This window comes from Apostichopus japonicus, chromosome 5 (assembly GCF_037975245.1).
Source record: "Apostichopus japonicus isolate 1M-3 chromosome 5, ASM3797524v1, whole genome shotgun sequence".
In the NCBI taxonomy this organism is placed as follows: domain Eukaryota; kingdom Metazoa; phylum Echinodermata; class Holothuroidea; order Aspidochirotida; family Stichopodidae; genus Apostichopus; species Apostichopus japonicus.
The window spans coordinates 7,221,046-7,246,625 of NC_092565.1; the positions used below are offsets into that span (position 1 = coordinate 7,221,046).

At 37.6% G+C, this 25,580-nt stretch overlaps 2 protein-coding genes across 2 annotated transcripts in view; both read left to right on the forward strand.

The window, feature by feature from the left end:
- The first annotated feature begins 110 nt into the window (after window positions 1-110).
- LOC139967464 (uncharacterized) lies at window positions 111-10,925 on the forward strand. The gene is made up of 7 exons (XM_071971314.1): window positions 111-1,803; window positions 5,203-5,688; window positions 6,065-6,284; window positions 7,267-7,454; window positions 7,889-7,997; window positions 8,549-8,752; window positions 9,345-10,925. Exons 2-7 carry the CDS (start codon window positions 5,222-5,224, stop codon window positions 9,570-9,572), a joined length of 1,416 nt encoding a protein of 471 aa, XP_071827415.1. The 5' UTR covers window positions 111-1,803; window positions 5,203-5,221; the 3' UTR covers window positions 9,573-10,925.
- A 2,760-nt stretch (window positions 10,926-13,685) lies between these two features.
- The window catches only part of LOC139967465 (uncharacterized), a 43,299-nt gene continuing 31,404 nt past the window's right edge, over window positions 13,686-25,580 (forward strand). The window contains exons 1-6 of the mRNA XM_071971315.1: window positions 13,686-14,518; window positions 15,844-15,966; window positions 17,262-17,350; window positions 18,317-18,437; window positions 23,875-23,994; window positions 24,883-24,993. Coding sequence (XP_071827416.1) covers window positions 15,903-15,966; window positions 17,262-17,350; window positions 18,317-18,437; window positions 23,875-23,994; window positions 24,883-24,993 — 505 coding nt within the window. The 5' untranslated portion in view covers window positions 13,686-14,518; window positions 15,844-15,902. The remainder of the gene's footprint in view (window positions 14,519-15,843; window positions 15,967-17,261; window positions 17,351-18,316; window positions 18,438-23,874; window positions 23,995-24,882; window positions 24,994-25,580) is intronic.

Here is a 25,580-nt window from a genome sequence, read left to right on the forward strand (position 1 = left end):
TATGTGATTATATCAATGTCTGTTATCCAACTGACGTAAGGTCACGGATTATCTTCGACGTAGTATATATATATATATAGAGCTATAATGCTTAATTGGCGACAGCATGAAAAAGTCCTTTTGTTCCGGTCTCTGCCTAATGCGCTAAGCGTGCCCAGATGGACCACAGAGTGATGGACCACAAAAGAAAAAAGAAAAGAAATAAAAAAAATAAAAAAAAAGAAGAGAGGTAAATGATTATCGCGTTTAAGGATGAACAAAGCAATCAAGAATTTAATTCACCCCATCATCGTCATGAGTGTAAAAATTGAAATTAATTGGTTTAAATGTGACTGTATAGACACTCTATCGAGTGGTACGGAATACTTTTTGTGTCCTTGACGTCATCGAAACCTTGAAAGGATAAATATATGCCACAGAGTGGTATTCTACCTTTGACGACCACGGATAAAGGAAGTCCAACAGTCATTTGACCATCTAAAAGCCAAAAGACGAAATCAACAGGTAAAAAAAAAATGTTTATTATATCCGATAATAATATATAAGGGCGATTCGTCAATCTGTAATAATTGAATAGCCTACAAACTTATGAAATGATCAGTGTCTAGAATTATTTATCTATACCTCATGTTTTCTTTTTTCTTTTTATTTCGGGAAAGAAAGAGATAGAGAGAGGGGGGCGGTACGTTAGGATAGGAGGATAGGATATTACGGAGTCCAGTAATATTTACAAATCGTTGAATAATATGTAAACTTACCCATATATAGGAAACTGATCTCTCAATGCATAACAGAGAAAAAAATTGTATCCCATAAACTTTATGAAATGAGTTTTTTTTATTGCTCTGTTACTATTCTGATGAACTAGAGTAAATTATATCAATGTTTTACATTTAGGCTACCATACTAATCCTTTAACTAGTCAGTGTAGCAGCCATCTCACATTGGCTTTATTCAAAGAAATTTTAACTTTTCACTTATATTAACATCTTTATCCTATATCTTCCCAGTCACCCCCTACCCTCCATATTTTCTCGCACCCTCTATTTGACCACATGCCTTCATCATGCCTGTATCATGAAGGTAACTTCTCGGGGACCTGTGTAGTACCCACTCGCAGGTCAAATCAGGTTTCCAATCTATTCGAGAATTAGTTTTGTTATTGCGCATGTGTAGATGCTAATAAAACAGCCAGCAAGGTTTCGTATTTGGTATTATAATACAGCTATTTATCCTAGAAGTGTGTAACGTCACATGACTAAACTTCCGTCTTCGGCAACTGAATCACTTGATGCGCATGCTCAAATCGTTAAAGCGTTGCATTAGTTAAAAAACAGTATGTAAAATATCCGATGACGTAAGCGATCACCATATGTAACATATTTGGTATTTTAATACAGCTATTTATCCTATAAGTGTGTAACGTCACATGGCTAAACTTCCGTCTTCGGCAACTGAATCACTTGATGCGCATGCTCAAATCGTTAAAGCGTTGCATTAGTTAAAAAACAGTATGTTATGTATCCGATGACGTAAGCGATCGCTATTTGTAACTAACATTTAAGTAACGGCTTAAAAACTTGCAAGAACAATTCGAATCTATTAATATATGTTTATACTATTTGTTTTGTTTAGTCTTAAACTGTTGCACTATTACAAGGATGAACATAGAATAAAAGCACCACCTCACAAGAGAAGTCGTACAGTTGTGATCGACAGCCGATGTTCCATCATCTTCGATAGAGGAGAGCACCTTGAAGCATAAGTTATCAAGAAACTTATAGTTACAACCGAGTTACAATCGTGAGTAAATCAATATTTTTTTTTATTTTTTGGGGGATTAAATTTACATTTATTTTGCATTTATTCTAAAAAGTAAGCTCTAAGTGCTTTACAAGTAAAAGAAACTGTCGTAAGTTAATAACAGAAAATAACAATGAAAATAAATACTAGATAAGACAATAAAAAAAAACAATAAACTTATACTATCTAGAATAACATAGATATAGGTCAAATCCAAAACTAACAAGAGCAACATGAAAAGTTCAGTATAACTTCATATACCTTTATTTAAGTTTGCAATTTTGTTTTATTTATATAACACAAGGGCAAATTTTAAATTAAAATTGGGAAATGTGTAACTTTTATCATGTTTCGAAAGGGCCACATTTTATTAGTGGTGAATAGAGGCACATTTTGAGTGTGTGTGTGTTTGTTTTTATTTATACGAAACGGGGTAACCTGGTACGCCATCCCTACTGATCAGTATTCTATTCGCGTTAAGGGAAGTTCTACATTAAAACATATCGGTTGTGGAAGCGTGGGGGGGGGGGGGGGGCGTCATGGAATGCATTTCACACTTTCGTGATTCTTAATAATCTTGCACAATGTTAAACATGCACTTAATAGCCCATAGAGCCAACCATTCACTATGGTTTTTTGGTTTGTTTCCGTCCATCAAAATGTGCCGCAGATTTGTCTCAACAAAGAAGCCAAAATGGCAATCTGCTAAAAGAACAGTTCTTCACTGTTGTTGAAATATTTCTTGATCTCATGGCTTTTCGTAAATCATACTTTCGTCAGTTTTTCTCCACTCTCTTAATAATATATTGTCGAATGCTGTTTACAAGTGGGGCAGGAATTAGTTAACTTTTCCGTTCTGATTGGCACAATTATATGTAGACAAGCGTTAACGATATGCGGTCATAATTTTGGAAATACACATACGGATCATATTTTTTCTATGGTCGAATAAACAGTGGTACTACTGGTACACCCCTCCCAACCCCCCTCTCAACCCCCCCCCCAAAAAAAAAACAAATACCGGTTCATTCAAGTATTGCTATATCTTCAATATTTTGTGAATTATTGGAAAAAAATATGTACTTTTATCAATTTTGCCGACAATGACTGCTTCATCTTTTAACCGATTTTTTTCTTTTAATATGTAAGAGCAAAGCATATTTGAATGGGATTTTAACTCAACCTGTATGATTGCGATAGGCGCGGATTGAGGGTGTAACTCCCCCCCCCCAGCCCCTCCACAACCCCACATAAACAACTTAAAAATAGTTATCATCACAACCGTGCGTGTAAATCTTATATAAAGACCGAATTTATTACCTAACATTGCCTCAAATACACAATTTCACGTCTAATTGCTTTTTCTGGGGGAAGACCCCCAATACCCTCGAAATTGAACTCGACCTCAGGACAAACCCCCCTCCCCACTTTTACAATCCTGGATCCACCCTTGTGCGAGTAATGTGATCTACCAGCTGGGTCCATTTCAACATTTATGTCGATCCCTATAAAAACACATTTCTTGCGGAGGGAAGGGGAAACGGATTCCAGCCGGAAGATATTGTATCTTGTACACCTTGGATCGATTGATCACTGCTCAGTATCATTTGAAATAACCCAGAAACTCCCTGTAAAGAAGGGGTGGAATCCAATTTTTGAATTTGTAGGAAAAAAAGATCAAAAATGGCAATATCCTATTTTTTTGTTCAAATTATGTATTGACTTGCAAGAACGAATAAGTTATACGGATATTTTAAAACTAGCAGCCTTTTAATTATCCCTCCCCCTCCCCGACCTTATCTTCTTTGAAGTTTAACAAGTACACTTTCTATTCCTTTTCTTTAATCTAAGAAGAAGCAATATGACAGTTTCGTACATTGTAAAATTGTCCAAATTAGGCAACAATGGGTGTAAACAAATTAGCTGAACTGCGTCTTTTTCTTACAAGGATGAAGATGTGTAACGAAATTAAAAATAGAGTGAGGTTTCATTGCCCCCCCCCCTCCCTCGTACAGAATACCGGGGAAATTTAAAGGCCTAGTTCCACATTATGTATATTTTATAGGTTGGTTCAATGTGTTTGTAAATTTATACATAACATTTGAAAATTCTAGAAAATATTTTGAGACGTGTATTTTTTTCATTATTACAGATAAGTTTCAAGACATCCCACCTACACTTTTTTTTCGCATGTAAATTTTAATTAGCAATGGTTAATTAGAAATGATTAGAAATTTTGCCTTCAGGCTCCCACCCCCGCCCGCGATTTTCCCCCACAAAACAGATTTGCAATTACGGAGTTTTCAGCCAATCAGGTTGCTCGTATCGTCATCATCAATAATGACCTTCGCTTGGAAGTTGGAAGACATACACTGAATCAGAAGACTTAAAATGTCAAAACATGATTGAGTTTATTGAAATATGCATGTTAAATAAACATCGCATATAAAGGAAGGGTATCTTCGTTGTAACGAATGGATTTATTTTTAGTAACCGCGAAGAAAAGGTGATGACGTAACTTTTCCAACCAATCATGAACGACTATTTACACATAATTGCATGCGCGTAGCCAAGGGGGGTGGGGGGCGAATGGGGACAGCCGCCCCCCGCCCCCCCCCCCCCTTTGAGCATATTTTTTTATATATTTTTTAAATGTTTTTATGATATCGCTAGTATTTTCAAAAGAGAAAATGCTAAGATGCAACTTACAAGGCCTGGGAAGTGCCATTTCCAGCGATCTGGAATTGGCATTTTCAGCCAAAATTTTCTTGTACGCTTCGCGCCAACTATGGTGGCGTTACGCTTAGATAGTTTGCAGTGCCGAATCTACAGTTTCGCCCCTCCCTTGGCAAATTCCTGGCTACGCGCCTGCATAATTGCAAACCTGTTTGTAAAAAAAATTCGCCCCGCCCTACCACCCAGCCACCACAGTCATACGGTACATGCTTTCTGCTTTTTAATATTCACCATCTGTTAGAACACTTTTCAGCTCAAACTTTCCAAGCTGACACAAATGCATTGCTTAGATTTGTAACGTCTAATATAGTGTAGAGAAACATTAGCAAATCAACACAAACTGCTTTGAAGTAGAACTCTGTGTGCGATTCACAATTCCAAATGACAGGGCAGTATTTCTGCATTATTGGTCAGATTTAGTTAAACAGCTCTCTGGTGTAACAAACAACAAAGGTTATCTTCTCATTTCACCACAGTGATTTTCCTGTGTAACCAGATAGCCCTTCCTTTTGGGTCGACGGAAGAGGGTTGGATCCGTGGTGGGTGTATGGGGGCACATTTTTCGAGCGACAGTGTTTTATTGAATACTGTCTTATCAACGTCATTGTCATAAGTAATTTTACTTATGAATGCCATTTTTGTTATCTCATCCTATCTTTAAAGAGTTAATCAGCCTAAGACAATGACATCACTAGTTACATACTCAGAGCCATGGGGGAACTATTTATCCTCCTACCTCCGCCCAGTTGCTGCCCAGAGACCATATTGCGAGCCCACTTTTCAGTCGAAAGCTGAGGCCAGTACTCCTCAACTTGAAGAACTGCAGGTCTTTCCTAAAGGACCACAGAAATCGGTTATGACGACATCGTCATACAATGAATCGGATAATATCGCACCGATAACCGGAACCGGAAATAAGGAAGACATCGCCCCCATCTTTGCAGCACAATATGGTAAAACCATTGACAAAGTGGATTATAGGATGCCATTGGTGAATCCTGGTCCATTCCAGACAGACTCTAAAGGAAATACCTTCTTCATTGACCAGTCGGTTTCTGGAATAGGCGCACAACAGAATGGAAATGACATGACGTTAATTTTCGGGAAAGATCTAAAACCAGAAATTTTCTGGAAGAGAAGCCATGGCCAGTAAGTAACCCAAGTTTTCACCGTTGGTTATAAAAATTATACTGTCTTCATATATAATAATTATATGACAGACATAAAGATAGATAATATATTAAAGGTATAGGTCCCCTGTATATATATATGTATATTTTTATATAACTGTTTCCTGAATAGATGGCTTACATATGGGCATACAAAGGAGGGCCATCGACTATAGATAGATAGATATACACAGATATACACAGATATACACAGATATATATATATATATATATATATATATATATATATATATATATATATATATATATATATATATATATATATATATATATGTTTTTCGTAGCAAATATGTTATTCACCTCGTTATGTGTCCTCAACCTTGTTTTCTTAACAGTAATACGCAGCATCAGGAAGCGGTTTCTACCCCTCAATGTGGCGGTGACAGTGTACCATTAACCTCTGAAATGTTAGGTAATTACGATGTATCGCCGTATGATATGGCTGACTTCCAAAAAATGCAGGACCTTGTCCGTGGTGAGTCAATGGTTGAAACAGAAATCTCCACTGGTGTAGCACTTCATCACCAGTACAACAAAGTCACGGCAGAATATGAGGTAGGCTTACTTTACTAGAATCCTTAAGAGAGGTTCCAAGTAACCTGTTATGATGTGAATAAGCTAATGGGTATAGATGGGTAATGGGTACAGATTCGGGAGAGAGGGGGGGGGGGCGGGTAAAACTAACATTTTTTTTTTACTTTGTCAAGTGACCGCCACGGAAACTTTAACACGTTCTGTGTTTTTAGTTACTTTTTGATTCCTGTCATTATTTTCTCAAAATTTGACATGTACAATTTTTTTTTTTCGCATAGGATTTTACAAAGCAATACAACATGTTAGCATAAAAATAAAACATGCAATATGTTGACTTATAAATTTACACGTTTATAAACAAACAGTGGGGTAAGTGGTTAGGGGGTGGAGGTTAAACCCCAAACATAATCTCTCATATATATATACGTTAAAGATGATGATAGTTGGGTGAATATTTCTTTTGACTCTCCTATTTGTAGGTCAGTATTTCATTTTCATGTCTAACTTTAAGAGATGACGACTTTAGACAGAATTAATAGTCTTGATATGTCAAAGTTCAAACAAAATGGACAAGTTTCAGTGTCAGTAGAGTGTTTCTGTTGCTATTCTGGTTTCCAAGATATTCAGCTACAAAATATGCTAAATCTTCTGGAATGCTCCTTTAAGGCTTAAGTGATGATGACGTCAGCTCCTCAGTTACAGGTTACAAAAGTTAATAATCTTTAATGAATTGTTTTTTAATGTATTCGAGTAACTCAACCAAAAACGTGTGCTTTGAAGTTTAAATGAGCCTCACATCACAACTGAGGGGCATTTCAAGAGCATTACTCCCTTGCCAAACTTGTAAATATATCATAAACATGTCATTTGATACCGAAAGATGTTTGCTGTTGGCATCTGAAGTAACAGGTATGTTTCTTATTTTTTATGTTGGATCAAAATAGGATAAATTAACTTTTCACATAACATTACACTTTCCGTTTGATGTCTTTCTTGTTAACAGACGAATGACAGGACGACGTTGGACAAAACGAAATTAAGAAAAATACCAAACTTCGCAATCTTTGGGAGTGTGGCCAATTCTTCGAGGCCAGGACAAATGTTAAACGAAGCTATCGATTATCCTATCCACTTTGACCCTGTATATAACCAATCTACAGACCAAGCGTGCCTTTCATCTACCGGCTATCAGTAAGTCGTTGCCCCAACGGTACCCCCACGGTACCCCCACGTCTCTCCGTGTTCGTTTGCCAGATTCCCTCACCCCTTCAGACTACTATACTACACTCCCACATCTGAACCACCATCATGGGTATAACACAAACACAAGTTACAGGACATAAGTAGTCTGCATCGCTTTAAATTGTTGGGTGCCCTCCTTAGATCTTTGGTGCCTCCTGGCTACGGGGCTCCCTATCCCTCTCCCCTCCACCCTCCCCTCCACCCCCACCCCTCCCTCTATGGTCACACGTGTTCAGAAATCAACATCTATGCCACTGGCGTTCTCAATAGACAACTTGTCCGTCCTATTATTTCTTTTTCATATTTGTAAATAAATTAACAAATTTGTTTTGTTTTTGTTTGTTTGTTGTTTATTTTCATTACTCTCTTTTGTTGCTTTATAGAAAGCAGACGATATCGAATGAGTATGAGGATATGAAATCACAGAAGCTACGTACAAGAGGTGTCCCGTCGTTTGGTGAACCCACTCTTCAAGAGAACTACCCATCAAAGGTGAGGATTTCACATGAGTACAAGTCCTTACAGACGTGTACACATGCACGTGTACTGAATTGCCTGTGTTTCAACTTTCTTGTTACTGTTTCGGCACACATTTATTATCATACATTAACGTCATTAGGCACATGAACATGCGATGGCTCCGATAATGGTGATGGTGGTGATGGTGATGGTGATGATGATGAGGATGGTGGTGATGGTGGTGATGGTGATGATGATGATGATGATGATGATGATGATGATGATGATGATGATGATGATGATGATGATGATGATGATGATGATGATGATGATGATGATGATGATGATGATGATGATGATGATGATGATGACGATGACGATGACGATGACGATGACGATGACGATGACGATGACGATGACGATGACGATGACGAGGACGAGGATGAGGATGATCATGATCATGATGATCATGATCATGATCATGATGATCATGATCATGACCATGATCATGATGATCATGATGATGGTCATGATGATGATGATAACATATTTGTTTTATTATCTTTTCCCGCGTTATCATGTAGGATCAACGACAGAACATGGACGTGGAGTTTCATTATACAAGCAAATGTAGAAACGGTACAGCAGCCAACAAACGACGGAAGGTTATTTCATGCACTATATGCTGGAAATCGTTCTCTCAGACAGCCAATCTGAAAGCTCATTTGCGGATTCATACAGGAGAAAAGCCTTTCGAATGTCCAATCTGCCAGCATCGGTTTTCACAGGTAATTAATTATTCAGTAGTAAAGGATCAAATCGTGGAGTGAATGTAGGGTATGGGGAGGGGTTAGGGGTTAGGGTGGGACTGGATGGGGTAGGGTAGGGTGGAAAAGATCATTCACTCTCACAATTGTTTATATAAGATGGTTATCGAACAACGTGTGCATGGATGACCTGCAATTTTAAAAACATAGTGTATGTCCGGAAGAGCAGATACGTACCACATATTGATATGCAAATCTGTCTTGCACAAGTCTGGGGATGATAATTGATATTTCTCGATAGCTTAAAGCCATTGCTTGCCATGCGTAACATGTGACTCGGCGTGCTTGCTTTCAAGAAATAATATCTCATACTATGTCATGTGCAAGCAAAGATCGTAGTTTATCGTTGCCTGAGCAATGGGACGAAGGGGCGTTAGATGTGGTGGTAGTGGAGGGTGGGGGTGGTAGGGGAGGAGGAGGGTGGCAGGAGAGAGGGGTACTATCCTCGGTTTGCACAACCATTCCAACCTCTCTTGAATAATTCATGATTCTCTACTTCATATTTACGGGTATAGATATCAGACTAAATATCTTTCAATTTTTCTTTCCACAGCGATCCTCCGTTAAAACCCATATGCGGATTCACTCGGGAGAGAGACCATTCCAGTGTTCGCTCTGTCCGAAGTCCTTCTACGACAGTTCCACACTGATCAAACACCGTCGAATCCATACAGGGGAGAAGCCGTATTTTTGCAAGATATGCCAGCACAGATTTTCCCAGTCTGGTAACCTGACACGTCACTATAAGCTTCACGCCCATCAAACAGCGCCACCAAAATGAAGTCATCACAGTCACGCAGATTGATAACTGAATATGTATTATTATTATTATTAATATTATTATTATTATTATTATTATTATTATTATTATTATTATTATTATTATTATTAATATAATTATTATTATTAATATTATGATTATTATTGTTATCAATATTAGTGCTTCTGTGCACTGCAATTTGCCGCATTACTTGCCAATCGGGTCGGTTCTTTCTATATGATCGCCGAACATTACCGTCCCTCTTTATATTGAAAACTATCTATACTCTAGCGGAATTTAGTTTGTAAAGTCAATGGAGCAAGTAGGAAACGTTTATGTGCGACAAATAACTGGCACCTAACATGCATTACCAGTAGCCTATAGCAGCATAGATTACGTCATTGCTGTCAATAGAAAAAGCACCATTGAGATATTGGTATTCACATTGTACAAGCACAAAAGCAATTAATGGGGTTGCGGAGGGGGGTAGGGGGACTGTGCTAAGTCTGCAGAAGGGCAAGAGGGCCTTCTGTAAGACATACGTTTTACTTTGACTTGCATATATGTATTACAACAACTAATTTGCGTTTGGACCGTTAAGTTCAACGAGCTCCATACGACCACTAAAATGCGCGCACAATCAGTTATTGCATTTTCATTATTAATATCACAACTCATCAAAATTGCAAATATCGACGCTTAATCAACAGGGCTCCACAAAAACTGTAAATAAATGTATTCATTGTATCTAATAAAGCATTACTATCATTTTGTGTATAAAAACTTAGCTAAAGTTAATCTTGGGGCTGGGGTGGGGGTGGGGGGTAGGTATCTAGTGCAATAGGAGAATAATTTATAGGCCTGTACCGTTTTGGTCGGACGCGAAAAAAAATCCTTTTCAATGAGTTCTTGAGGAGGCTAGATTGAACTTGTAGACTAAAAATGAGAGAAAAGGGGGAAAAGAGAGGAAAAAAGTGGAGTGACACTGACCTGCATGCAGGAGAGGAAAGGATTCTATAATCTATTATATTTCAAATGCTTCAAAATTATATTTTTATTTGACCTAGAACATTGATGTCAGAAATCCATTCAGTACACGCCTAGAAAACCGTTTTTTTATTTTTTTTTATTTTTTGAGTTGTCCCACATACTATAATTTAATTGTTATTGTGTTGTTCTTATTGTGATGTCACTTAGAAGCATATATAGGCCGACTGTATTGTAAGTGATTTTAATATCGATTTTAATTTAATATCGAACATATTTCAAGTTAAGTGCTCGTCTATGTTACGTCACTCAATGACGCTTCTTACCCTGGAGCATATATATATATATATATATATATATATATATATATATATATATATATATATATATATATATATATATATATATATATATATATATATATATATATATATATATATATATATATATATATATATATATATATATATATATATATATATATATACAAGGGCGTAGGAACCGGGGGGGGCTGGGGGGCGCCAGCCCCCAGTGAAAAATGTGGAGGGGCGGAAGTATCATTCCGCCCCCCCACTTCGCAAGTCAAAAAACCCCTTTTTCATTTCCAAATGAGAAAAAAATCTCATTTGGAGCACCAAATTGCATCTAAGGCCAGGTGAAAATACAAAATTAAGTTTACAAAATGGAGTGGGTGTTGAAGTGTGCTATATTGCACCAAATTGCATCTGAGGCCACCTGGAAATGCAAAAAAATCCAAAGGGGAGGGGGACACCCCCTCCCCTTAGACCCCTCCCCCAGGCCGGCCATCAGTCTTCAGCCCCCCCACTCAAAAGTAACTTCCTACGCCACTGTATATATATATATATATATATATATATATATATATATATATATATATATATATATATATATATATATATATATATATATATATATATATATAGGGTAGATCGTAAAACACGTAATTTGGTGTTTCATTTTGTCACAATCGCATGGATGACCGTAAACGGCGTAAGATACCACGGCCATCATATATGTTAATTTGAGCTACTCAGAAATTATTAAATTAGGAATATTTTGTGAATGAAAATTGGATTACATTTAAATTATTGAACCCACTTAGATGATTTGGTTAAGGTTACAACCTCCTTCATGGTCGTAGCCTGTCGGGGGGGGGGGGGCTGTGCCACCCCTGAGATTCCTAACTGAAAGTAGGCCTATAATGTGAACGCATGGACCGTATACGCTATTTCATTCAGTTTTATCGAAATTTTCTTATCATTTCTTCTGATTTAATTAGTCAGTAGTGTGCAACGTCAAGGTTCTAGGCACGTATTGAAGGAATGGCGGTCAAAAAGAACACGAGGTTTATATTAATCGTTCATCACGTATATGCACGATCGCGGATGCGATGACCGTGCGTTTGTTTGATTTTCAAGAGTTTTGTTAGAATAACAATATAAACGTAGAGAGCTTCTAAGATTTAACCTGCGTGAACAGGGAGTGTAGCAGTCTAATATGAAACTACGGTTCATACATATATTTATTACGTCTTTAGATGTGTTTTAGGTAGGCCTATCAGTTTCATTGTTAGCCTCTATATCAGTGCCCCAATGTTTTCACTACGAATACTTAAGCACTGTGAATATACGTATCTTTACCTGGGCCTCATTTAACACACTAAGTAGTGGGGTGGCCGTGGCCCCCCGTCCCCTACACGGACCATCAACTCAGTTTATTTGACACCCCCCCCCTTCCCAGTTGGTCCCTTTTGACCCTTAAAACAAATAATAAATCTTTGAAAGTTTAAATTTCTTACACATGAGATCTCAAAATAAAGAATGTTTAGGTGCAACTTACATTGATGGCGGCGCTTCGCTTAGATAGTGCCATGATGGTCCCTTTTGGGAAATGGCCCACACGCTACAAGTTTCTTCAAAAAGGCCCTGGTATATATACGCACATCAAATAATCACTATGTAACATTTGAACGATACACAATGTTCTCGATTTTCCTCAACCGCCCCCTCCCCTATGGGTTCTACCCAAGCTACGGCCCTGCGCTTATGCTTGGATGCTATAGGGGTTAGCCGAAATGCCACAAAATTACAATTCGAATCCAATACATGTGTAAAAACGTCACAGTATAGTAACAGCGCAATGCTGTTCACCACGTACCTTGAGTCTAGCATATTTAGGCCTATCGAGGACACCAAAACTAAAGCCGAACCCGGCACAGAAATTGCTAACCTTTAATTTGTGTGAAACCAAGGGCGTTCATGTAGGGCGTATCTTAGACCATGAAGCGAAAATGTTAAAATTGTAACAAATCATTTAATAATCTAAAGTTGCCACGTGTGCGACCAGTCACGTTGCAGAGAAATGTGATTCAATATACGTCTCTGTGTCATAACGCCATAGTATTCTTTACTTAAGCTAAACTTAAACTCATTTATATTTATAACATCAACGCAGCTCAACCAAGGAGATCCGTCCAGTTACGAATAAGCATTAACTCATGCATATTCATACATGTATATCCCCCTCTGTTGCTTGTTTGTTCATTTGATGATGTGTAGTTGTTTCTTTTCCCTTCTTTTTTGTTAGAAGATGTATTGTAAAAGTTATACTATTAATGAGCAGCAAAAAAACATACAACCGTATTCACATAAGTAATCAGTATTTCTACCATCCCCTCCACTCCCCTACCCCACCCTAAATGAAAATAATTTGTCATTTATTTTATGTAAACTCTAAACATATATATTACATATATATATATGTGTTTATTTATTGATATATATATATATATGTTTATGTTTATATATATATATGTATATATATATATATATATATATATATATATATATATATATATATATATACATATATATATATATATATATATATATATATATATATAAACAAACATATATATATATATATATATATATATATATATATATATATATATATATATATAACAAACATATATATATATATATATATATATATATATATATATATATACTAATTACCTGTATGATGACCTCTCCCTAAGGTCACTGCATTTCATTTAATTAAAATTAAAGTTGGCTATGTTCCAGTGAATCATTTGGTAAGGCTTTTTTTTTTCCTCCATTTATTCAGCATTTGGTCAGGTTACGAAACTTGTTAGATTGCTTTTCAAAACAAAGTTCAATGTACGGCAAATTCTTGTTATTGAAAGAAAGTTTCTTGATCATATAGTTAACAACTTTTACTTTGCGGTTAGTTAATTAATTCGCTTTGACACACGAAGGATAATATAAAAACAAACTAAACCATGTATTCGGGTCAAGTGAAGGGTAAATTTTGTTCTTGAGAAAGATTTGGCAACTGGCAATATAGCCATATACAAATAACCCACAGAAAGAAATTTCCAGAAAACAGACTGCATTGTTTTGCAAAAAAAAAAAAAGGATAAGAGAGTTCGCTTAGTTCGACTAGAACCTGTGTAAATCACGCTAGTTAACAATACTGACAATACACGAGGTAGGCCTCTTTTATTTCACTTACAAATAAATTGGTAAAAAGCTTACCTCGATATTTTCTCTTTGTGATTAGACGGTTCCAGGTATAATTCCGAGGTCACCCATCCGTGGTATTCAATTAAATTGCGACAAAAGAATTTGGGTTATATTGTCCTCTTGTTTACCCTAATTTAACAAAGCTTGTTTACATCGATATCAATATCCATTAGTATTTTTTTTTCTTTCTTATATATGTTTTTTTTTCTCGCCTGGTCTAATAATCATAGCCTTTCGTACACTGATGCTCAAGGGCAAATTCGACTCATTCTTTACCAGTTTTGTGTAACAGGGACAAAGCTATAGCACCTTAGCTAGTTTGAATCGCTTATCTGAAAAGTAAGATCAGTTCGCTTAGAAAGGTCATTCCAAACCTGGTGGCTGTATTACGGGAAACCTTTGGAGAGACGGGTAAGAGACTTCATATTTACAAAGTTTTAAAAATTATAAAACACGTTTTCAATTATATGGAATTATTCTTTCATTTTGAGGGCATTTGGGCCTTGTAAAAAAGTTAGGATTTTTGCTTATTCACCACCCGATCCCGTATCCCTCCCCTATAAGCTCACCCAATGTCGCAACCATGACATGGGGAATGTCGAGAATTATCTTTGGCAATTATTTTAAAATAGAAAGTTTAATTTAAAGGGGGAAAAAACTTCCAACGATTATGTTCAAATGACATGAGAACGATAAAGAGAAACTCTCCAGGTATCTTTCCTATGTCTTCATTATATCATTGGTGTTTGATCAAAATATTAACATATATTAGCATATATTTAAATCAGTTTACTCTATATTTGTTATTCACTTCATTTCATTTATAACAAAAGGTTAAGTCATAAACGCATCGACTAAAATCATTGAGAAAACTGACTGTATTATGTTAGTAAATTTTTCTCTCATGCACTAAAGATTTAACTCAATAATATGGTTTGTCTGAACTGTACATATAGTTATGTTTATATTGCACATTCTGTGTAAAAGATTTTTCTATGCAAAATATAGGCGCTGTTGTGTACAAATACTATGAATATGTGTATATAGGCCTATATATATATATTTATATAATTTAAGCACAAACTGAATTCTAATATCTTGCAAACCGTTATACTGCTATATCTGTCCAAGGTGCACTTTTTATAACACTTTTAATTTGTGATATATGACCTTTTAAACAGACGTGGTTCATCAATTGAAAGCGACTGGACTATACAGTCTAATACAGGGACCATTATAGGTCAGCTCCCTATAAGATGCAACACAAAACTCAATGAGAATACATAACATTTTAATTTTCTTTATAGAATACGTTTTGGTTGAATTATTATAACTTATAAGACAATGGGTTAAAGATTAAATTTAAGTCTGCATGGCAGTGAGGAGCCTTGCCTTCCTTCCCTATATAGGCCATATGTCCTATACATGGTGACGATCCTTCTGATGGTCATTGCGTTGTTAGTCAGAATCCATAGTATCTCGCGTACCAAGATATAACTACTAGGTAATATAACTCCCAAATTTTCGTTTAATACAACCCAGGAAGCGTCGAGGAAGGGCTTTCTAGAGAAATCCAGCACTTTATTAGTAACGGAACTTGACAAATATTAACTTTTTTAATTTTTTTTTTTTATCTAAGTCACATAAGTTAAAAAATATCATCTTCCAAACTATATATTAATGTGTGCCGCTTTGAACCAATAGACTTCTTGTAATCATACTCTTTACTTCGACAGATTCTGAGATCTGAATTTATCTTCATAAATTCCGAAAAGGGCTCTGTTAATCTGCAAGGATGAGAATACAAAGCATTCTTACTACTCTGTTATTAGGGTGTATCGGGGGTTCTCTTGCTATCCGTAAGTATATAGCGGCACGACGATGTGACGATGTTGAAGATACTGACGATAACGAAGTTGACGGTGACCATGATAAATGGATAGCCAGTGGTTTTCATCAAAATTTAGATAAAATCTTCATGATATTATTATTCAGCTTTTTGACATTTATTTATTTGCATTTGTTGGCGTGTATATATTATGGGAATTATTTTTTTCCACAGTTTTCACGAAAAAAAGGTCTGGAAGCCCTAAATGATTGGAAAGTCAAGTTAATCCTTGACAATATTTAAGTAGGTTTTGAGATCCTGAAGACGTCAAACAAATGACGTCATATAGTTGCAAACTGGCAGCAATAATTTCTGCTTTTGGGTTTTCTATTTTTTCTTCATGTCCTTTATTGTTTTGCTTTAGGGTATAGTACGTGAAGCTAACATGTAATGCCCCTCTGACATTTATATAGTATATCAATGTGTTGGTATAAATGCATTTCAAGTTGGAAGTAATTTGGAAGAAGATTTTAAACGAAAACGTAAAACAAACTTGTCAGTGAGCATCTAAGACAGGGTTGTCCAACCTTTTGCAGAGGAGGGCCACATAGAATGATTATGATGAAGGAGGGGGTCGCATGAACCCTACGCTCGATTTTTCGATTTTTTTTGCCCGAAACCCAAGGCAACAAAATGTGAGCACTGCGCGCGGAGCGCACTGATTTATTTTCCTTCCTGATAAAACAGATGAATAAAGTCCAGCCGCCCCACCCCCCCCCCCCTCCCTCCGCTGAGAGAGTGTCACACAAACTGACCTGTATGCAGTTTTTTGGACCCAAAAGGTTCGAATGATTGATTATATAGCTTCAAATTGTTATCAAGAAATCTGCTCACTAAAATTTCGCACCGTAGAGCATCTCTGGCGGGCCGGACGCAACCCTGCGGCGGGCCGGACTGTGGCCCGCGGGCCGTAGGTTGGACAACCCTGATCTAAGACGACATCGCACCTGTCCGGTTCGAGTTCAGTTTTGGTTACAAAATAAATTCAACTTCAAATATTGTTCTTGAAAAACGATCAATAGGGACTGAATGCAAATTTCACCAGGACGCTAAAAATAATTTCTTGTTATATAAATCTTTCATTTTGCTTTGTTGTTTAGTGATTTGCTCACCAAAAACACAGTATCTCCATCAAACAACATAATAATGGATGGGTTTGCTTCTCCTTTAAGCCAATCCTTATGCAATGCAAGGGATTCTAAAGTCTTCCTCAATTCGTGTCTATAGTAATGTTCTCATTTTCATTTGTTTTGTTACATATTATAGCCTTGGCAACTCACCCTCCAGTCATAGCGGAAACCTGCACAGATCTTCTTAACCAAACACATAAGTGTCATCATCATGGACAATGCTTTGTAAGTATACGAAAACAAATACAAAATAGACAAACAAACAAAAACAAACTAAAAATTAAACCGCTCCATAATGCCAATGTCCTTAGGATATATTCCTGTGTTACGAAACACATCAATGAACCTTGAATTGAGCTTCTTTTTTTTATTATATTAAGGGTTATTGATCAATTTTTGCTATTAATGAGTATGGCAATGATCTTTTTTTTTTTGTTACGAAACGTGAGCCACATTTCGTAAGGTTAGAATGAGGTCAATTTTGCCCTGTAAGGCTTCTTTTGAGAGTGGTATGAGTAAGGGTTTACTTACTGTGACGTTTTTGACGAAAACTGGGAATGGAAGGCACTGATTGACTCCGTCCCTAACGACCATATCCTCTAATTTTTTGTTAGAGGAAGAAATCAATGTATTGTGTGATTAGATAGCGCAAGGGTTTTTAGATAGCGCAAGGGTTGGTTACATAGCGCACATGCTGCTGACCGTGGAAGGTTATATGTCACTTTTGGTTATTTGTAACCAGTGGCGTAGGAAGGTACTTTTGAGTGGGGGGCTGAAGACTGATGGCCTGCCTGGGGGAGGGTTCTAAGGGGAGGGGCGTCCCCTTGGATTTTTTTTTTGCATTTCCAGGTGGCCTCAGATGCAATTTGGTGCAATATAGCACACTTCAACCCACCCACTCCATTTTGTATAGAATTTTACATTTTCACCTGGTCGTAGATGCAATTTGGTGCTCCAAATGAGATTTTTTTCTCATTTGGAAATGAAAAAGGGGTTTTCTGACTTGCGAAGCGGGGGGCGGAATGATACTTCCGCCCCTCCACATTTTTCGCTGGGGGTGGGGGTAGGCGCCCCAGCCCCCCAGCCCCCGGTTCCTACGCCCTTGTTTGTAACATATATTTTTGTTTATGAATTCATAAGAAATTCAATATAATTAGTTCCCTAACATTATATACTATTCGTTCCTTTAAGCGCAATACAGAGGATGTCTCTTGTATATGTTACCATGGTTACTCCGGTGCTGACTGTTTTTACGAGACCATCTCTTCGACCACATTGGGTTATATTTCGCCACCTAATCCATCGGAACGTGGTATGTTATTAAAAAAAAAAATCTCTGCTTTTTTTAAACAATGTGACTGTCCCTATATGGTATTATAAGTACACCGTACATATTTCATAGTTATATCGCTCTTCACGACTCCCGTTCACCGTTTCAATATTGAGTATTTACTGGCGCCCACAATTATCATGTTCGCATTCATGCAAACATGAATCGTGTAGATGTTGTCGAACCTGTTGCGCGAAATGTTGACACACCGATGACATTCCTATGAGATGTGAGCTTGCTACGTATACGGTTCTTTTGATCTTCGATATCCCAACCCGGCATCCCAACCCTTTCTACTGCTCTGCATAATTAAAGGTATGATGTATTGGCCCCAATTATGCTAGATATTCAAATATGGTCACCTTTGGTGAAAATTCTTAAAATGATTTTATTACAACCTTCTAGGAAATTGTCCACACTGGGATATTCAGTCATCTTATGTGTTTCTTAAAAATGTATGAGAACAATTTTGAGAGTAAAGACCTCCAGGATTTTTTTTGTTGAAAACTTCTAGCAATTAAAGCCTGCTATAATAGGGGCCTATACTGACTACATTTAAGCGAGTTTTCTATAAGTGTAAATCATACACATAATATATATATATATATATATATATATATATATATATAAATATATATATACACATATATATATATATACACACACACATATATATATATACACATATATATATATATCAATATATATAAATATAAATATATATATATATATATATTTATGAAGGAAACATCACGATTAGTTACTGTTAGAAACGCCACGTGTGATTTTTTGAACGGTTTTTCAATCTTAATATGTATTCGTTAATTGACATAATACCAATACTGCTAGTACAGAGATCCATTCACCGCCACCGAACACACAACATTGTGAAAGCAAACCACTCTGCCGTGATAGTCTGGAACGATTTGTATAGAACCTAAAGGTCATTGCACCATTTGTAATCACGCACAGTTTTGTCTTTCTCTTGTTGGCATTTTGAAAGAATCGACCCAAAAAACACACAAACGATAAAACGAAGGAAACTTGAGCAGTCTTTGTTAATATTCAACCTGTTTTTGAAGACACAATTGTGTGGTTCGGAAACTGTTTTCAAAGCGAAATGTATACAAAAGAATACCACAAACCCTTTTGACTGTGTCCATTTATAGACAATGGCAATATTCAAGCAACAGAGATTTGCGTGATTTAACATCTTTTCGGCAACCTGAACAAAATCAGCGAAGACTATACATATACTGTAGACATATATATTGAAATAACCTCTGTATGTATCATTGCTTGGTTTGTCAAACCGCACACACTATTGTGTTGAAGTATTTTTCGGTCTGAGGCTTATTTGACAGAACAATAAAGTTGTCACGACTTCAACGAGTGGATAAACGCATTTGAAATATTATATTCGTATTGCCCAATAAACAATCCTCATTGCAGTAGCAGGATTAAAGAGGCCAGTCGGTATGGGAAGGGAAGGGTGGGGCAGGGGGGAAGGTGTAGGGAGGGTTACACGCTTTGTTGAAATTGAAGTTTGCAGTATTCTGTGATGTCACACTGGTATACCACATTGACATTATTACAATCTTCCATAACCGTATTCTTTCTAATGTTTTTGTTACGGGACGCGTTCACTATTGCAACACCTGGTTTCAAGTCTGAATAATATTAATAATAATCATAATAATAATAATAAAAATAATACTAATAAGATAAAAATTTGTAAAGCGCTTTTATCCAGTTAAAAAAAAAACTGCTCCGAATAATACCTTGAACATTAGAAATGCTGATTATTTATCTATATCTATATATATATATATGAATATATATTCGGTGAAGTGGGTATATATATTCGGTGAAGTGGGGTGACGGAGAGGTATCGATGGCCAAATAAAATATTTTGAGGAGCAACAAAGCCAATCTACATGCATGATATATCTAAGAACTCACCAAAGCACTGCCCGAGCTAGGTGTTGTGCTCTTTAGTGGGAGAGGAATCTCGGGCTTTGATGTGATTTGATTACAAAACAAGAATAATTTGTACCGGGAAACACAGTGAAAAACATTTGACAGTTATCCAACGATACATGTTTCGTTACACGAATGAAGACTTATCTAAAAATAAAAACAGATGCAGAAGAAAGACCAATAATTTAATAGGAACTAATTATCATCTTGCTCTGATGAATGACTCAAAAGCGAGAGCAGAAACGACAACAACAAAAATAAAAAAAAATAGAAAATGAAGACTGTTTAATTAACGAAACCTCTTGTGGCAGTACTATACGTGAGTCTTCATTAGCATATTTTGATGTTTTTTTTTTCTCTTTTAATTGCAATGACTCGCTCAACGTTATATGAAACAAAATGAGAAGCTATATAACTACCTAGCTCAAGCAAAATCGAAACCTTATTCTTGTTAGGAAATGTCACAGCTTTTATGGTTTTCTTTTTTTACACACAAGGCTGACGACTTGGTCAAGTCTAAAATGACACAATCGAACCATATGTGCTTCAAGTTTGTTTTCTTCATGTTTTTCATTATTTTATTACAACGTTTATTCTTCATAATGGAGATGGGTTTTTCAAATGCTGAATCTAAAATATTGAAATCTTAAGACAACACGATTTTCAAACTTTTGACATTTGCCAAACGGAACAAGACTTTTCTGATCTCTATATGGGAGTTCTTTGTCATATCAAAGATGAAAGTTGTGTTTGTCGCCCCCCCCCCCCCTCACACACACACCCATTTAAGCAGGGGCGTCAATCCGATATAAAACGTGTGTGGGACGTAATCGATTCGAGTATTCCGGCCGTAATTTCTATCTAAGCGGAGCGCCACCATCGGTTGGCGCTCAGCGTACCAAGAAAATTTCAGATTTCAATACCTGCCAGATCGCTGGAGATGGCACTTGCCAGGCTGGATAGCAGCCATCTAGTTTCGTGATTTCGGGAGAAAATTACAAATTCGTCACTCAGGAAATCTGCAATAAAGTTCATGCGGCCTTAATTTTTAGTGGATTATTTCTTGTATTAGTGATTTCAATTGACATGAACATTAGAACCCAGTGCAAGTTGACAAATGATGCGGCGATCTGGAAACCCCAGCCCCGTTCTGCCCTAGCTATGTTTCAGGATAGACTTCCCCTCAATTTTTTCGAACCCATGACAACTAACAATCTGTGAATAAATTAACTTCGAAATGGGCACATTATATTGTACCAAGTCGGTCAAGGAATGACCCCATGGCCTAATATATAGGCCTATAGGAACGATGTCCCAAAATGTCCCCGGACATAATTTTTGGCGAAGGAAGCAATATCCGCTGCGACTGCATGTGAGTTTCTCGACTTGCCGTCCTGGGAGTCATACCACTAAATGGTGCATTCCTCATACGCCATTATTAATCATTTAATTAACTAGCTAATTAGGCACAGTCCAGATCTGAGTTTGTATAGTGAGCTTAGCGCAAATTTGGCCAAAAGTCGTCGTACGCCAGCATGTTAAACCACCAATGACTTGTAATGCCACCCGTGACACACTTCCAATGGGACTGTGTCAGTTTAAATTTTTTCCTAGGTCTATACGAGAATAGTATACATTTCTATGAAATTTGAACCAAGGATGGCAAGACAAACCACTTTAATTATATTTTTAGGACCTCACACATGCGCATGTATTGTCAGACTTAAAATAGGTCCCATGTGAGTGGTGGCTAAAATGATGAAGGCACCAAAATAAATCAGTGGTTGTTCGTTGGAGTCCTCACGCAAGTTACCTCGGTTGCTAGGTGGATCTGCATCTGGTAATCGGGTGAATTCTGGTCGGAGCGTACTATGTAAACCACAGTGTTCTCACTGTGGAGTAAACTCCGGTATCACTCAACACCAAGTTAACATTGGATGCGCTGCCACGGAATATGCTCCCTATTTCATTTCCATAATATTTTGGAACGGGCACCGTCTTTGAAACACCATCTACAACTAGACAACAAATATGTTCAGGCGTTGGCTCTAGCTATGAAGTGCCGTCTCTTATGATGACGGAGCGCAGTCGTTTTCTACTGGAATCGCCCGAAGATGTGGCGTCTTTAATCCGAGGAACCAACGAACTTCTCTACCTCAGGCTTCAACTGGGCTAGACGTTCGCGGTGAATATGGCACACCATCACATGGTACAGCCTCTGTTGAGTCATGGTGCTGCGTAGCCGTATCTTCAAATGCCTCAAAGCACTAAAAGAGCTCTTGGCTTCCGTCGAACTGGCGGGGGAGACGAGGAGCATCCGAAAGAGAGCTTCGACTTCACCAAACATAGCCCGTATACCGCTGGATTCATCGACTTGAATATTTGTCCGTAGACGCGAAGTAATGACGTAGATTGGTAGCAGCGCTGTCGAGTACATTGTAATACTCACTGCGGAACTTCTCTTCAGTGGACTGCACAGGTTGCTCGCCATCATCAGCGTACCTTGCAGGGATTCTCCGCTGGCGTATTTCTAGAGGGTCCAGGTGCCATTTCGCTGCCTTCTCGTGTGCGTCGAAAATACTCTTGAAACATTCCTCAATACGAAGCCTCTGAAGTTCCCTTCCCACTACTCCTGCGGATTCGATCATACCTGATATGGTTACTTTGGAGCTTTGCAGGGCCCGGTTGAATTTCTCGAGGCATTGGATGATTGGCAGAGCAGCCAGCAATCCGAGAATGCAACTGGCAGATGAGACACGCTTCATTACTCTTATGGCTCTGGATGCTACGTTGGTGCCGAACTCAGCTGATGCTGTACCTAATGCTTCGTAATTGTCCAGAAAGGCTCTAATAGAAGATGAGTGCGTTAGCTACTGGGTTGGACAGATGGGTTTAGGGTTAGGGTCCCGCTCTGGAAGGACTCCATAAATAACATTATAAAAACCTTTCTCGAAGACCTTTCTTGAATGTACTGAAAAGGCAATGTGTTCGCTGCCCCCCCCCCCCTCCTCCTAAACTTCTAATATTGAATGATATGAATCCTGAGATGTGTAAGCCCTAACCAAATATAGCCACGAAACTACTCTTTTTCCAAATGTGTGTGTGTGTATGGGGGGGGGGGGGCGCATTTGATAGTGTGTTACCCCGTCCCCCCAGGATTGACGCCCATGCTTTTAAGGGTACAGTAGGTCTACCATTACAATTTTTCGAGTTTTACTCGACCTTCCTACGCCGAGAACAGGTATAGCACAGGTCATGTAAGGAAAATTCTAAACTTTATCAAAATGGTTTGTGTTGGGATGGAAAACTTCTTCATAATTGAGATGTGTAATACAGACAATGCCTCTTAATTGTGTGTGCTTTATGTTGACTCTCAAAATATGTGTTTTAGTACACAAGAGTAATTTTTTTAAAAGTATTATTCCTCTATATTTCCCAGATCCGTGTGAACAACACCCTTGCGGAAAGAAAGCCCTCTGTTTTGCACTCAGTGAGACACATCATACCATTGGCTACTTGTGCGTCTGCGCAGACAATACGATAGGAATTCGTTGTGAAGGTAAAGGAGTTTCATGTTAAATTTATGAGTTTTGACCCTTAAATTGGTTGATTTACGTCGAAGAAAGGGATTCGGGAAATACACTTAATGAGTGTTAAAATCCTCGTCAAGCGTTAACGTTTAATTAGCTTATACAAATTAGTGTTCTATGCTCAGAGTAAATCCTTTCCACGCCTCAATTCCTCCTCACCCTGTAACTGCATGTATATAGTTCCGTAAAATTTACCTCGTAGTTGACCCGAGAATGTAAACATATTTGATTCCCCTCCTCCCCCTCCCCATCCCCAATAAAAATAGAAACAATACAGAAAGAGGGCTTGGATCCATGCACCCTACGCGGTAATGATCTCCCTCGTGATAACATTTATAACAAATTAGTCGTCGGTTGTATACTTTGAAATAAGATAAAGATTTCAATGACTTCTAAATGAGATAATACTTGTTTTATGTTTAATGTTATCCGGCAAGGAATTCCATATTTGATAGCCACACTACAGGAATTCCATATTTTATAGTCACACTATAGGAGTTCCATATTTGATAGTCACACCATAGGAATTGCATATTTTATAGTCACACTATAGGAATTCCATTTTTATAGTAGTACTTTATAGCGCATGAGATTCGGTTCTCACATACATTCTTGATGCTATTGAACCTATAACACTTTTAAACGCAATACGCTGATTGCACCTCATACCCCCCCCCCTATATGGGTCTGAGGCACGGCGGGTGTTTCGTTCACTCAACCCCATGGCGTCACGCCGCTTCCAACTAATTCCTAATAATCTTCTATCGTCAAATTAATATTGATCTGTTTTAAAGTTAAATGCAGCTCGACTTAATAATAATTTGACATTGACTCGTTCTTCTTTTGTTGCTGCGCAGATGAGTCTGTTGTTCATTGCCATAATGGCGGCACATACTCTGGTATGGACCATTATGGGGCCGTTATCTGTGATTGCCCTCCAGGATTCCATGGGGCGAAATGTGAAACAGGTACGAAGATACAGAAGTAAACAGGGTCGGATACATCATGATGTAATTGAAGGAGGGAAGGGTTGTAACTTCATATTCCCCACGGCAAAAAAAATAAATAAATAGATAAATATCAGGCGCGTAGCCAGGGGGGCGAAAGGGGTAGCCGCCCCCCCCCCCCATTGAGCATACTTTTGTTTTAAAAATTAATGTTTTTTTGATATCGCTAGTATTTTCAAAAGGGAAAATGCTAAGATGCAACTTACAAGGCCTGGGAAGTGGCATTTCCAGCGATCTGGGAGGCATTTTCAGCAAAATTTCTTGTACGCTTCGCGCCAATCATGGTGGCGCTACGCTTAGATAGTTTGCAATGCCGAATCTACAGTTTTGCCCCTCCCTTGGCAAATTCCTGGCTACGCGCCTGATAAATATAGAAATAAAAAATCGTACACGTCAAATAATGCATCCGAAGGCGTATTTAGACCACAAATGAAGTACTCCTGAGTGAACAAGTGGAACCCTGCTTTCTAAAATTTGTGAAAGATTGGAAAAGAGCGGAGGTGGGGGGATTGGGGGGGGGTCGCGTTCCCAACTCCCTGAATATACTA

Bases quoted from the DNA above. Each gene is read 5' to 3' on its own strand.
- LOC139967464 (XM_071971314.1), top strand. From the start codon at position 5,222: ATGACATCACTAGTTACATACTCAGAGCCATGGGGGAACTATTTATCC. The intron at 7,455-7,888 runs GTAAGTCGTTGC...GTTGCTTTATAG, and splicing joins CTTTCATCTACCGGCTATCA to AAAGCAGACGATATCGAATG. The intron at 7,998-8,548 runs GTGAGGATTTCA...GTTATCATGTAG, and splicing joins AAGAGAACTACCCATCAAAG to GATCAACGACAGAACATGGA.